At 34.9% G+C, this 13,240-nt stretch overlaps 1 protein-coding gene across 3 annotated transcripts in view; it reads right to left on the bottom strand.

Annotated features, from left to right (window-relative positions):
• Positions 1-2,887: 2,887 nt before the first annotated feature.
• Positions 2,888-13,240, bottom strand: part of LOC124165084 (RB1-inducible coiled-coil protein 1) — a 49,100-nt gene continuing 38,747 nt past the window's right edge. For 2 of the 3 annotated variants that reach the window (XM_046542350.1, XM_046542351.1), the window contains exons 19-22: positions 8,887-8,936; positions 8,628-8,761; positions 6,129-6,196; positions 2,888-4,439 (exon numbers count right to left, since the gene is read on the bottom strand). In XM_046542350.1, the coding sequence (XP_046398306.1) occupies positions 3,999-4,439; positions 6,129-6,196; positions 8,628-8,761; positions 8,887-8,936 (693 nt within the window). In that variant the 3' untranslated portion in view covers positions 2,888-3,998. Of the gene's footprint in view, positions 4,440-6,128; positions 6,197-8,627; positions 8,762-8,886; positions 8,937-9,052; positions 12,304-13,240 lie in introns of those variants that run through there. The other variant, XM_046542352.1, reaches the window with a different exon arrangement.

Raw genomic sequence — 13,240 nt, 5'->3', positions numbered from 1 at the left:
TTCCCTAAAAAAAAAGAACTACCACGTTTCATTTATCTATTTATGAATAGGCCTACAGTTTTTTTTAAATAGAATGCAGTTTTCAGTGTCGTTCTATTCTATGTCCTTCATCTCTCTGACTGAGATTTTGCTTTTAATTTAATATAATAAGAAATGCCATTGGCAATAAGTTATATGATAATTATTATTAGATGAAATCTTTAGGTCTTTTATAGATGTGCTTCATGTTATAAGTCTGTGGCACTGTTATTTGACATCTATGAAAGACTTAGAGAAAGAGTAATGCATATTACATTTTGAATGTTTTGTATTTTATATACTTTTCTAAAAATTGAATATGTTCATGAAATGAAAAAGATTTTACTATGTTAAAAGAAAAAAGAACACAGATGGAAGAAATATTTCCATTCAAACTTGTACAGTGACTTTTCACTAATTTTATGATTGAATAAATTAAATTTTTATAAAGACCTGCATTTTTTACTTCAATATCGACCATAAAAAATACAGAAATACTTCTACAACTGGTAAGATGATGTGGTTCAGTGAGAAAGAATATCTTTAACCACGATGTTTTCAACTATCATATATTACCCTCAAGGTCCACCAATTAAAATAAAAACTCTAAATATTTTTAAAATAATTGTTACATTGGCCATGTAGAGAAAAGAAGAGGAGGCTTGACACAATAAAACAAAATGGGAATTTTATCGATAAATGCATACAAAAGTGGATATATATACTGTAACTACTCATAAGCAAACTGACATCAATAGGTATGCTAATAAGCTTGGAATGGTGAAACATTAACTAGCATAAATATTGGCAAAAAGTTTGAAAATTCAAATGATAATATCATATAGAAATAAAATTGCAAAATAGAAAGGAAAGTTGTGGAGAATTTCCGGTAGGCCTTCCAAAGTTTTCAATTATATGCAAAAATTTAGCAGTGAAATTGGAGAAAATAGAGCAGAAATATAATCTTCTTGTTTAAGAAAAGAAAATATCTTAATTCATAAGTTCTTGTACCAAAGAAGTAAATAGGATATAGAGGATTAGTGTATAGTGTCAAATTTCATCAAGTCTTTCGAGACTAACAGTTATTAATCCTTCTAACAGCTAACCTTTTTCCAGGGGTGCTAATGAGGAATGTGGAAGGTAAACTAAATGTAACACTAAGTGTTGCCGTCTCGGCTAAGGCCACCTTTGCGCGAGGACATCTCAGAGCATTCCACCTTGGCACGGGCCACAACTGCAAGTGGATGTTACTTTTTCTTTCCAACAAAATATGATGGTGGTTTTCCGGTTTCTCACATGATAGATACAGTACAAAATAATATGTACCTCTAAATACATATTCATTGAAGCCAAGTTGGTTAACTATTATGTTCAGCACAAAAAAGGGACAGTTTGAGAAATAATTAAGAACAAGAAATACAATTGAGCGGGGGGGTTTGAAAGTATATGACCCCACATAGAATTAAAATTCTCATTTGGACAATAGGGCTCCTCAAATTGTGATATCTTGCTTTTTACCTTAATTGTAGGAGTCTGTACATGAAGTACTCTATTCAAAAGCCTTAACAATTGTAATTGTTAATCATGAGAATTATCATTCCAACTACTACCGCCTAACAACTGTTCAAACTAGAATTAAGCAATTTGTTTCCACGACTGCTGTCTGAAAGCCTGAAAATTAGAGTTCTGATTCAACACACAAAACGTAGTTTGGCATTATTACTACTCTGACCAAGTCTAATTGGAATCAGTGTTGATTTTCTTTAAAACCTGCTGTAATGCATCATGCCTGAGTGGCTTGCACCAAGACATTCCAAGCCAAGATAGTTGTGGGCTGAATCGTTTTGTGCAGTGGTGCCTTGCACCAATACAGCTGTGTCCAAATGGCCACACCAAAATGGCTGGGCCAAGTAGTCCTACACCCTGTATCCAAGCTTTGAATTAACCCTTTTGCTGCTTCAATAGATTTTTCATCGGTTCCATTATTTTGCCTATTATCCAGAAAAAAATTAATTGAATCATTCATTTGACGTCGCTGAATGTCGCCGCACGAATGGACGAAGTTCCGCTAGAATTTCGAGCAGATGACAGCACCTACGACCGAAAACGTAGATATTTACCCGCATGTCATGTTGAAAGGAAAAGTTTTTCGAAAGTCGTGGAATATCCCCGCATGTCGCAGGCAATAACCATAATGTTTTTTGCGGGTATTCCCGCTTGTAGCAGCGAAAGGGTTAAGCAATGAAGATATTCAAGCCAGCCACATAAAATTTCTAGGCTTCAGAAATTTCTACTTCAAACAAAACCTCCAAGGACAAATTTTAAAAATTTTTTAAACTTTACTGAGCACTTCCAAAGAAACTACCAGTGATTGACACCATCAATCACTCAGACTTGTCTCTTAAACTTAAATATTACTTATTCATCTACTTTAATTAGTACATCTATCTTTTAACAATTTTCAAAAAACTTAACTTACTGGACTTACTGGATTAGGAATCTGAGAATGATCCATTTATGGTGCCACTGCATGATACCTTAAACAGGCAGCAAATAAACTAAATGTTATTTATCTTACTTTCTTTTTTGAGGATTAAGTGCTCGTTGTCAATATTTTTTAATGGTGGCACTATAAAGTTTGTGGTGTTGACTGCTGCTGACTGATTATTGAACCAATATTCTTCAATAGCAGCTTCTGGTAGGGATTTGACTTCTTTCAATATCCAGTATATATGTCTAATCACAAAACCCACCTGACAAAAACAAATTTTAAAATAAAAATTCATGAAATGAAATAAGTTTTGATATCACAAGCAAAATCACAGCAGGTAAAAGTAATATAAAGATGCCTTTGCAATAACATTCCACATCAAATTTAAAAGTATGTATTTATTTAGAAATGGAAACATTTTTAATAAATGAGTTATTTCTTTTCTGTTTCTTATCATGGCTTTATCTTACATTTGGTGCATTTTTCTAGGGCTTAAATACCTACTTCACAACCTCACTTGAGGAAAAATATTTTGTGAAACCCTATGGACATAATATATACATCTATGTACTTATAAAAGGCCTTCACAACTCACCAAAATTTATCTTACAAAAGTCTCAGAGACCTTACAAGTTCACATCACAAGTGATCACAATAGGAGGTCAACTACGTGCATACCTATATAATTCTTCTAGCACTTTTTTTTGAACTTGAAGCCCTGGAATTAAATAAGCTGGGAAACTCATCACTTATCTTGGTAGCACATAATCTCACTTGATTGAAAATGCTCATGAAAAAATAGATCACTTTGAATAGTACTTCCCCATAGCCTCACTCAGGAACGTGAAGACTATAAAACCAGCCTCTTATCCTCCTCGTTGGCCACTTTTTCCGCATGGTAACTGACACCCAATTCACTTATTGCACTGTTATAAATATCTAAAAAGCCCACACTTAAATAATTATTAAGTTTAGACAATATGAAAACACGGAGCTCAAGCTATGGACGGCAAAAAAAATTCACAAAGCATGACTGAAGAAACGAAAACCAGTGAGCATGACAGATGATGAGTGTCAAACTTGATTCACCTCCATTCAAACGATTAACCTTAAATGTGTGTCATTCCACCCATGCCTAATACCCAAAGAGGGACCACAACAACCTCCATGAAAATGTGTAAGAGGCCAATGGAGGCTGCAAGGCGATGGTTCTTAACTTGGGTCCGATGTACCAACAATGCTGGTAATAAAATACAAACATCAACAGAACTGCCCTGGTGAATACAACTCCACTTAAGCCACTCGTATAATTACACGGTGCAAGAACTATAGGGGTCCCAGTTGTTGAACAGGTTAAGAGCCACAACTTTTAAGGATACCATGGCAATTTGCACTTAAAATGAAAGCACATCAGTGTGATGATGGTTCTCCTCTTCTCGGGAGGACAAATCTTAAGGACAGCCATCGATGGGGGCCTGGTGTACCCCCGTCAGCCCCACCCCGCTGAGCTTTGCTCTTTATCCGAATTCCCGGATGGGCTGTGAACACCACCCCGCTCTCCTTTAGGGGATCCCTCTTGATTCGGCGATGAAAAAGGCACCTCCTCCACCACCTCGCCACCTAGTTCTCCCGAACCACCAGAAGTACTCTGCATTTCACCAGACCCACCCGAGATTGCTAACATTTCTTCACCTTTTTCCTCGACCATTAGCAATTCCCTTTGGGCTCCGGCAGGCTCTTCCCCAACTCCAGAATCAATCACGCCGCCAGACGATGGCATTTCACCCTCCGTCAACTGAATCGGCTCCTGTAAATCCGTAGCACCAGTGGAAACTTCTTTTATGGTTGTTATAGGGTCCATACCCTTTGGAGGCCTAGCTCTAACCCTGTAAAATTTTGTGCCTTTTGGAACTCTGTATCTGTTCTCGGACTGTAAAGAAAAATGAAAATATTAGAGCAAAACAAAGACAATTAACAAGCATAAGCTTTTTTTTCAAATATTGTTACAGCAATAATGGAATCTCTATGCTTTCAGATGTTTCACCACATAATTGTTTCAGTGATAATAGTTATACCAACAGGAAGATACGAAAAAACACCATAACTAAAAATAAAAATGCAGAGGAATACCAGAAAGCATACACCAGTCATCTTGGCAATACCCTGGGATCCTCACATTAACTACACACAGAGGTAGCCCTACCACAAAATGGGGAGGATGGTTTTTAGATACATCAACGTCAAATGGAGAAAGCTTATTAGTATATGATTTTTATGACTTAATAATACATATACAGGTAAATACAGAATTTTCTACAAAATTGTTATATTGTACACCCATGCCTCGTATAGTGCAATTTCGATTAGTGTAATTTCGATACAGCGCAAATTTCTTTGGGGAAACATGGCAACGCAGTGTAGCCTAATTAAAAAACTAAAAATGCTCTCATGATAAAACGTAAACTTGCGCTAAGTACACACAAAATTGCTATCATTTTACGCATATTAATAGTATTGCTTGCCTCAAATCTTCTTTTTGTTTATATATTAATTGATATCCATTGCTGAGCAATGGCCTAAAGTATTACTCGTCATTGGGTCCAGATAGCCAGCCTACCAAAGTAATTTATCTCGTCTCCTTAAAAGAATGGCAATACTTAATTTAGATCATTAATTAAGCATAAATCTAGTGGAAATGAGTTTTTTAAGCAATACAGTTTGAGACGTTATTTTTGCCCTCATAGGTTATCGGGCGATTGACTTCCAGGTAGAGGGTTTACGCTAAAGCCTTCAAGGTCATCAATATTCACGGGGAAGACATGGAGTGGTGGCCGAGTTGCGTATGAATAGCATCAACACATAAAAGGGTCCACTATAGAGTCTCAAACACAATGGCTTCATTCCCTCTCAATAGTCATAGGCCCTCTGCGTCTCAGGAATACAGTTCAGCAGTAGGTTATTTCGATTGAGCCATACCGAGTAAAAATCAAGAGAAAAATGGCAAAAAATAGGAATGCAGGTAGAAAAATCAAGAAGTTATCAATTTTATCATTTATCATTCATAAACTCCGCTGGCTATGAAATGGCATTCAAAGTAGCATTTGCCTGTCATTTCGATGAGCGACAAAAGGGCCTGGGTGACACAATAGTTGTTTTTAGACTGGTTTGAAAAATCGTCAACTGCCGGCAATGCATTAAGAACCCCTTCGATAGCAGATGTTAGCTCACCTGCACGACAGGAGGGAATTTAAAAAGCACATACGAATTTTTTTAAACGTGAATAAAAGTCTTTGAATGCAAGCCTACTATCTTTAAAGATACTTTAAACTATAAAATTTATATAAATAAGGTATTCTAAGGCTATTTATGGCAATACATATGGTTTAGAGGAAATTAGATACACAACACCTATGCTACCAGGAACGCATCCCTATCTTCCCAATGTTAAACACTCTCGTATAAAGCAAATTCATATAGCACAAAGACCCCAAGGAACCCCTTGCACTATACGAGGCATGGGTGTAATTACAACATGAATTTGAACTACAAAGATGTTTCTCTTTTAGTGAATAGAAAATTTTCACTGAAATATCTTAAATCATAATTGGTTTTCACTTACCTTTTTAGCATGACAATACTCTTTCTCCACTACTTCAGCTGTACTATACAGGTGCAGTGGTGTTCCATCTGCGAATTAAATAAATTATCACATTAATTTTACAAGAATAACTCATGACCACCATTTCTCCTCTGGTAGCAAGGCAAAATCCTAATGAAAAAAGTTGGATTGAGTTCAAAAACCTCAACCCCATTTCCTACAAATAAATAGAAAATATGCTATTTCATTAGTTATATTTTATACAAAAAATCATATCACTTTCAAATGCAGCTCTTGCAGACCAAATAAGGGCTTCAGTTGCCACTGCAGGATGCATCATCAAGGTGATTATTATATACTACACATATTATTTTTATCCTGATGATTCATCTTACAATATCAAAGAAAGCTTGGTCAAGAAAGTAAAAATTTAGGCGTTCTTGAGAAATGAACAAGGGTACTCACCAAAAAACAAAAAGAACCATAAGTAAACAAAATTCAATCAGGCCAAGATATGAAAGAGCTCAAGATGTATTTAACACTAGGAGGATGGAAGTTTCACGCTACCTAGAGGGACGGCTATGGGTCATTTGACCCCTAATAATAGGCGTTAATAAATTAGGCTTTTTTTTGGAATAAAACGCCTCATTTTCATCCAATATTTTCTTTCATCGTATAAATTGTGAAATCATTTAATTAAAAACACTTTTTAACATTATTAAATATTATTTCCAAATTCAAAATTTAATAACAATTATTTTTTTAAATCGTGAATAAAACCATATTTAGAAGTCAATGGCACATATAGTCATGAAAATCAATGCATTCAATACAAAATTTGTCTTTAATATTCTAACCATAGGTACAATGGGTTTACAACATTTGCTTAAAAATTTTAAAAATTATTACTTTGTTGTAAATATTATACAGACAGTAAGTAATTTTTCTGCCCTTTTTCCACATAATATTTTTTTGCATGGAAGGCATACATTGGACTATTAATAGGTGCAATTTGGTGATATTTGGCATCTTTTTTTGTGCCTGTTGGGATGTGGCTGTTGGATTTCAAGACGTGTAAATAAATTGATACATACTATCCGTCATCTCTACTCCTTATTTGTGGTAATAATGAAATAGAATGGTCTCTGGTTTTCTTTCATTCTTTTCGGAAATAGTGCCCTCTGAGTTCATGTTGCTGAAAAGTACATACTTGTTCTTTTTTGCCTGATACGTAAATCAACGATTGAAAACATTTTATTTCCATTTGCTGCCCGAAAAATATCAAAAGATTGACTATCACTATGACTAGGTTTTGAAATACAGGCCCATGGGACGAAACCAACATTGAATCAGGTACTTGCTGGTTCAAAATCAATTAATTCATCTACCACACTAGCCTAATGCTGATTATATGACATAAATGGCACTAAAGAGCCCACGGGAAAGAAAAGAAATAGAATATAGCACGAAAACAAGTCGTGGGTCAAATGACCCTCAGTCGTCCTTATAGGTATATCCTGCCATAAAAATTAAAAACAAAATATTATAGTTGAATTTATATTAATTTATCAAAATTCAGACCAAAACAAAGAAAGTAAAAACGTTTGAAATTTAAAAAAAAATTTTTAATATGAGAAAAATAACTTTGAATTCTGAAAATGGGTCAAATGACCCCTGCCATCCTTCTAGTGTTAAAAAAATATGTTTAGCTTTAATTACACCGCACACTTGCTAGATAACTATTCATTATTACTTTCTTTATATTCACAAGTTTTCAGCAGCAGGAAAAATTTCACTTCAAAATTGCGACTGACACAGTATAAATCCAAGATGAACCTGATAGCTACAGAGCATACCTAAAAACTTCAATTATTGATACAATAGACTTGATTATCTGCCATTCAATTTACCCTCAATTGTCTTATCCATATTTCATCTCCAAAGCCAGTGCCCTACCTTTTAATGAACCCTCTTTTTCCTACCCTTGTCTATTTTCCATCCCTATCTTCTCTATTTTCCCATTCCTACCCTTCTCCATCTAAATACACAGTTTTTTTTTATTAAATAAGTGCAAAAGATACATAGAAGACATAAAACAGCAAGCAAAGTAAAAAAAATGCCAAGAGAATAACCAGGAATTAATTATCTATCTCTTTTACCCCTTAGAGTGCGGGAATGTTTTCATGCGTTTTGCACACTGACTTCGGCATTTATCAAAACTTTTTATTGCTACCACGATATCTGGCGCTTGGGCACTTTCCCACACAATAAGGATCAGTAAGGGCCTTAACTCTACCAGACCAGCCCTCATGGCAGGGGGCTGCATCCTGCACTGACTGGCAGCTAATAACGTGAACTCCCGCAGCCCAAGGGTTAATTACCCACTGGGGCTGCCCCCTTCATTAAGACTGATACTCAAGGCTCAAAAGCAAGTTGATTTCAGATGCTGATCTCCAGTTATGAGAAAAAAATCAGGAAAAAATTCTGATGCATTTTCAACATTAGAAAATAAAAATGTACCTGAATTAATGGTTAGGCCAAGGATAGGAAGGCAGTCAGGATGCAAAAAGTACAAAGTGGAGCTCTCCTGTAATATTGTGTACTGCCTTCGATCATCATCCCATAGTATTAACACAGCATCACCAGCATTGCACCTAAAAAAATTAAAAACTCTCGTTAATGAGCAACCAATATAATACCTCAATGAATATTTGAACACCCTATATCACTTTAACTGATGATAAATGCAACAGCATAACTTAATCATTTCAATACTTACGATGAAATGCTGATCTTTCCTTGCTCTATTAGTGAACTAGTGCTTCCAATCTGGAATAAAAGGAAACATTTGGTTATTAATAAACAACAAAGCAAATAAGACAATTTTTTTAAATAATGAACAATACCAAAATATTAACATTCTAAACTGGCATTTTTTGCAATCATTAATATTATAATGCTTACCAAAATAGCTTCACCAGGAAACCCAGAGCCAAAACTCACTACACATACCAAAGAAAAAATGCAAGGTTACAACTAAAAATCATAGAAGTAAACTTCAAAGCAGAATAATGTAGAGATGAACTGAGGTTCTACCCCTTTACAAAAAAGCGGAGGCAAAGCAGTGAAAATCAGGTTAAAATGTTACAATGGTCCACCTAGATCAGTGCCATGCCTGCTGAATAAAATGATCAACTAACCATAAATGTAACTACAAGTTTTCAAAGGGAAAGAAGCCATGCACCAGGTGGCAGAAAGTGCTAAAAAATTTTCTCATGTCTTGCACACCAAAATAACAGAACTTGAAAAATTATACTCATTTTTTTTCCAAAAGCAAATACAAAGAATATACTTTCAACAGATGGCTTTCTTAAATTGAAGCACCATAAAAAGTCATCAGGATAGGTAATACAAAGAAGCAATTGCCCCCAAAATATTAATCCTTTCTTACTACATGACCTAATATGAAATTTCTTGACAGATTATGCAAGTGACAAAGCAGAGGTGCCAATGCACTCCAGATTATCCAGCAGACAGGTTAAATTCTCAATTGAAGTAAATTAATAATTTGGCGGTGATTATTGTACTCCAAAGAGATCGAAAAAAATAAGAGGAATAACGTGAAAATATCACTCAAGAATTTTTTTTAATGCCCTCATATTTTCCACTACATAATTAGCAGGTATTTTTAAGACAAGTTCTCAATTATCACCTGTTTTTCATACCTAGTAAATCGATATGAACATAATAAAACCCATGTAGAAATTTCGGCAAGAACTGCAGGAAGGTATGATATTCTTAAAGGCATTCGTAGTAAAAAGGAAAAGTAGTGGTAATTCAAGGAAAGATTCTTGGCTTCCGGGCATTCCTCCGCATTAGGTTGTCTATAGGTGACGACAGTTTCTCCAGCCATCCTGCTGGCATCTCCAGGTCAGAAGTAGTGATGCATAAAATTTGGCCGTCTTACATAGTGACTTTGGGGATCAGAGGGTGGTTCTGATTGGTTGGATCCCCAAAGTCACTATATAAGATGGCCAAATTTTATGCATCGCTACTTCTGACCTGAAGACGCCAGCAGGATGGCTGGAGAAACTGTCATCACCTATAGACAACCCAACGCAAAGGAACGCCCGGAAGCTTATGAAGAAATGCTGCAGAAACCTAAGATCAAAGTCAAGGAAAGATTAAATATGTATATTGCAGAAGGATATAAATTATTTTTAGCAGTGATTTGATAGTAAGATAGAATTAGATTAAATTTCATTAGTGAAATGTATTTGGAGAGTAGTTTCATATTTTCAATGGTTGATCCATTTCTAGGGAATCATATGGCTAGAGGGCATTCAGAGAAAATTCCATTAAGTAACATTGGTGAAAATATGTGGAAAAAAAACATAAGAATCCTTTTGATCAACTGTACTCCATGGAAGTATGTAGTGCTTTTGGAAACACCAGAGGGGTTCTTCCTAGAGCAGCAGTAATGAAAGCCAGGTCAAGAGAGAATTATTTATTTAGATAGGGAAAATGATATCACCTTAAAAGGAGGAAGTAGGATTCCATAATTCCCATTTCTGCATTATCTACATATGTTACCTAGAGCCTTCTAAACATCAAAAGCACGAAATAAATCAGCCAAAACATGCAAATAAACATGCAGAGGCTAATAAATTATTAGAGGGAAGAACAATGTTTTGCAATCAGTCTAATATTCACTCCTTATGGCACACTTTAAGTTTAAACACTTCCCATGATGAAGAAACCAAAGAGCTGCAATTGTTCACTTTGGATATCCATATCCTGGATATTCTTGATAGATGTTCTGGTATTAAAAGTTGACAGATAAGGATGTATGATAACCTAGATATTCCGAACATTGGGCCACAGTAGTATGTATGTTATCACATTTTTACTTCTTGCTTAAGGCACTAAAAAGTTCCACTTTGCTCTTGGTTCACATTTGACTCTTTCTCTTATAACAGATTTTTTCTTCAAGTGTTAATAAAAGCAAATATCACAATTGGCTTCAAGTATTTACATCTCCCATTTTTTACCCAACTTTCATCAGTGTTCCAGAATGTGGGGCTGTTGAAATTTCCAAGAAGTACTGCATAGCGATTGTATCTGAACCCTTGTGGTGTGTTGACTAAAAGGATCAGGAATGGCTACAGGGGTAGGCATTCCTGATCCTTTAGGGTAGATATGGGTAGTGGTGCCACAAAACTTTGGAAAAGAAGGTGGCCTTGGGGCATCCTTTGTAAAAGAATATGGCTAAAAAACTTCATTGACCGCTAATAAATACGAACAGAAGACAATCACAGACACTGAAAACCTATTTCACAGTACTAAAGCCTTAAATTTATGGCAAATGGCTGATTGCGTATTATTCAACTTACACAGCAAAAAAATATCTCATAGCCCAATTTCAAGTCTGGACTGAATAATTATTTGAATCCACTCCATGGTTAAGGTAAAAACAAACTGTCAATAAGTATAAAGGATTAAAAATTAATCATCAGTATGCAAGAATTAGGTTCAACAAATATTTATCCATAAAATAAGTTTTATAAAAATGTAAACATAAGTAAGACACTACTTAAACAAGGCTACAAAATATTCCAGCTGCAAATAAATTTTTGAATAAAACAAAGTGTATCATTTCAAACACACTCAAAAAAATCAGGCACACCAAGACATAATTTACGTCATAAACAAGCCACAAGCTCAACTGACAAATCTTCTTGCTTGCTCTTTCATCACATACAAAAAGCAGAGTTACACATGTTGACCCATAAACATTAAGCATCAAATGTCCAGCCATGGGGGATCTATTACTTCAACAATTAAAAGTCTTCATTAAAATAAATACTTTCACATACATCACATTTTCATTTTTTGTTCAATATTTTCATTTTAGAGAAACAGCCAGAGCCCACAATGAAATCTCACTTTCACTGACTTTCACAGAGTTAGTAAGGTAAAATTCTCCTCAAATTAAAATTATTCCATTCGAGCGATAGCACTGTCTATCCTGGCTGTTGCTCCGTACACCAAATGGTGCTATCACATCTCTCCGCAGCAGTTGAAACTGCACCAAAACACAAAAAAAGCCCTCTGGTTGTTCCTGAGCACTGTTAATTACACTCAGTCTGAGATCCAAAGGGAAGTTATCTGAATGGCGATATCATTTTCTGCTGAGCTAGAGCAAAAATAAAAGTTATGAAAAAATAATGAAAAAGGTATTTTTTTAAATTCATCATTCTTGTAATCTTAAGTCACATTCTCTTTCTAAAAAATGTGAATTCCATACAGTTGATACCTTGTTATAGTTGATTGATAAAGTTGATGATAAGCTATTTGGAAACCTACTCAATGAACTAGAGAGTACATTCCTTATAATAATTACCCACAATCACTTATCAAGTAATAACATTTGGACTAATACCCACAATATATAGGGAAAAAAGGGGGCTACCTGGCTGGTGAGAGAATTAGATTCACATCTCAATTTCCAGTAAATTGATGGAGTGCATTAAAAGCAAATAAAATTGTGTAATTTTTCGAACAGTCATAATTTCTTGAAGGCAAATGAGATTTGATAAAACAGCCACCTATTTAAATGATAGCAAAACTGAGTATTAAGGCAACGAAAATAGTCACAGAATACTTCCTAGTAGTACAGTAATGTAACGATGGCTGCATATCGACCAGGATATAGCAAGGAAAGGCACATCCTAGGTCATGAAATTGAGCCTTTGAACACATCAACAAAAAAGTCTTCTAATACACATTTACCACTTTGCTTATAAAACGGCATCAAAAACACAGTATAATAACGAGATGAATTACATCAGTAATTCAGCATCTGTAATTCACCACCACTGAGCTTAGCTTTTTTACAACAAAAGAAAAGTCGAAGCAAATAGAAAAGAACATGAATAAATTTTTCACCTATCTACAGAAAGCTTGTTTAATTGAGTCAGTGGGATAGTCATCTTTTAAATTTATGAAGATTACTGTATTTTTATTACAACCTAGTCATTAAGTAGGTTCTATCACATTTTTTTAAAAATAAATATTCATATTACGGACTTTCAGTGACCAGGTACTAATAAAATATTGTCTTCTATAGTATT

The sequence above is a fragment of the Ischnura elegans genome, chromosome 9 (assembly GCF_921293095.1).
Source record: "Ischnura elegans chromosome 9, ioIscEleg1.1, whole genome shotgun sequence".
Lineage (NCBI taxonomy): Eukaryota > Metazoa > Arthropoda > Insecta > Odonata > Coenagrionidae > Ischnura > Ischnura elegans.
The sequence above is the reverse complement of the archived record's forward strand: the minus strand, read 5'-3'. Positions and strand labels throughout refer to the sequence as shown.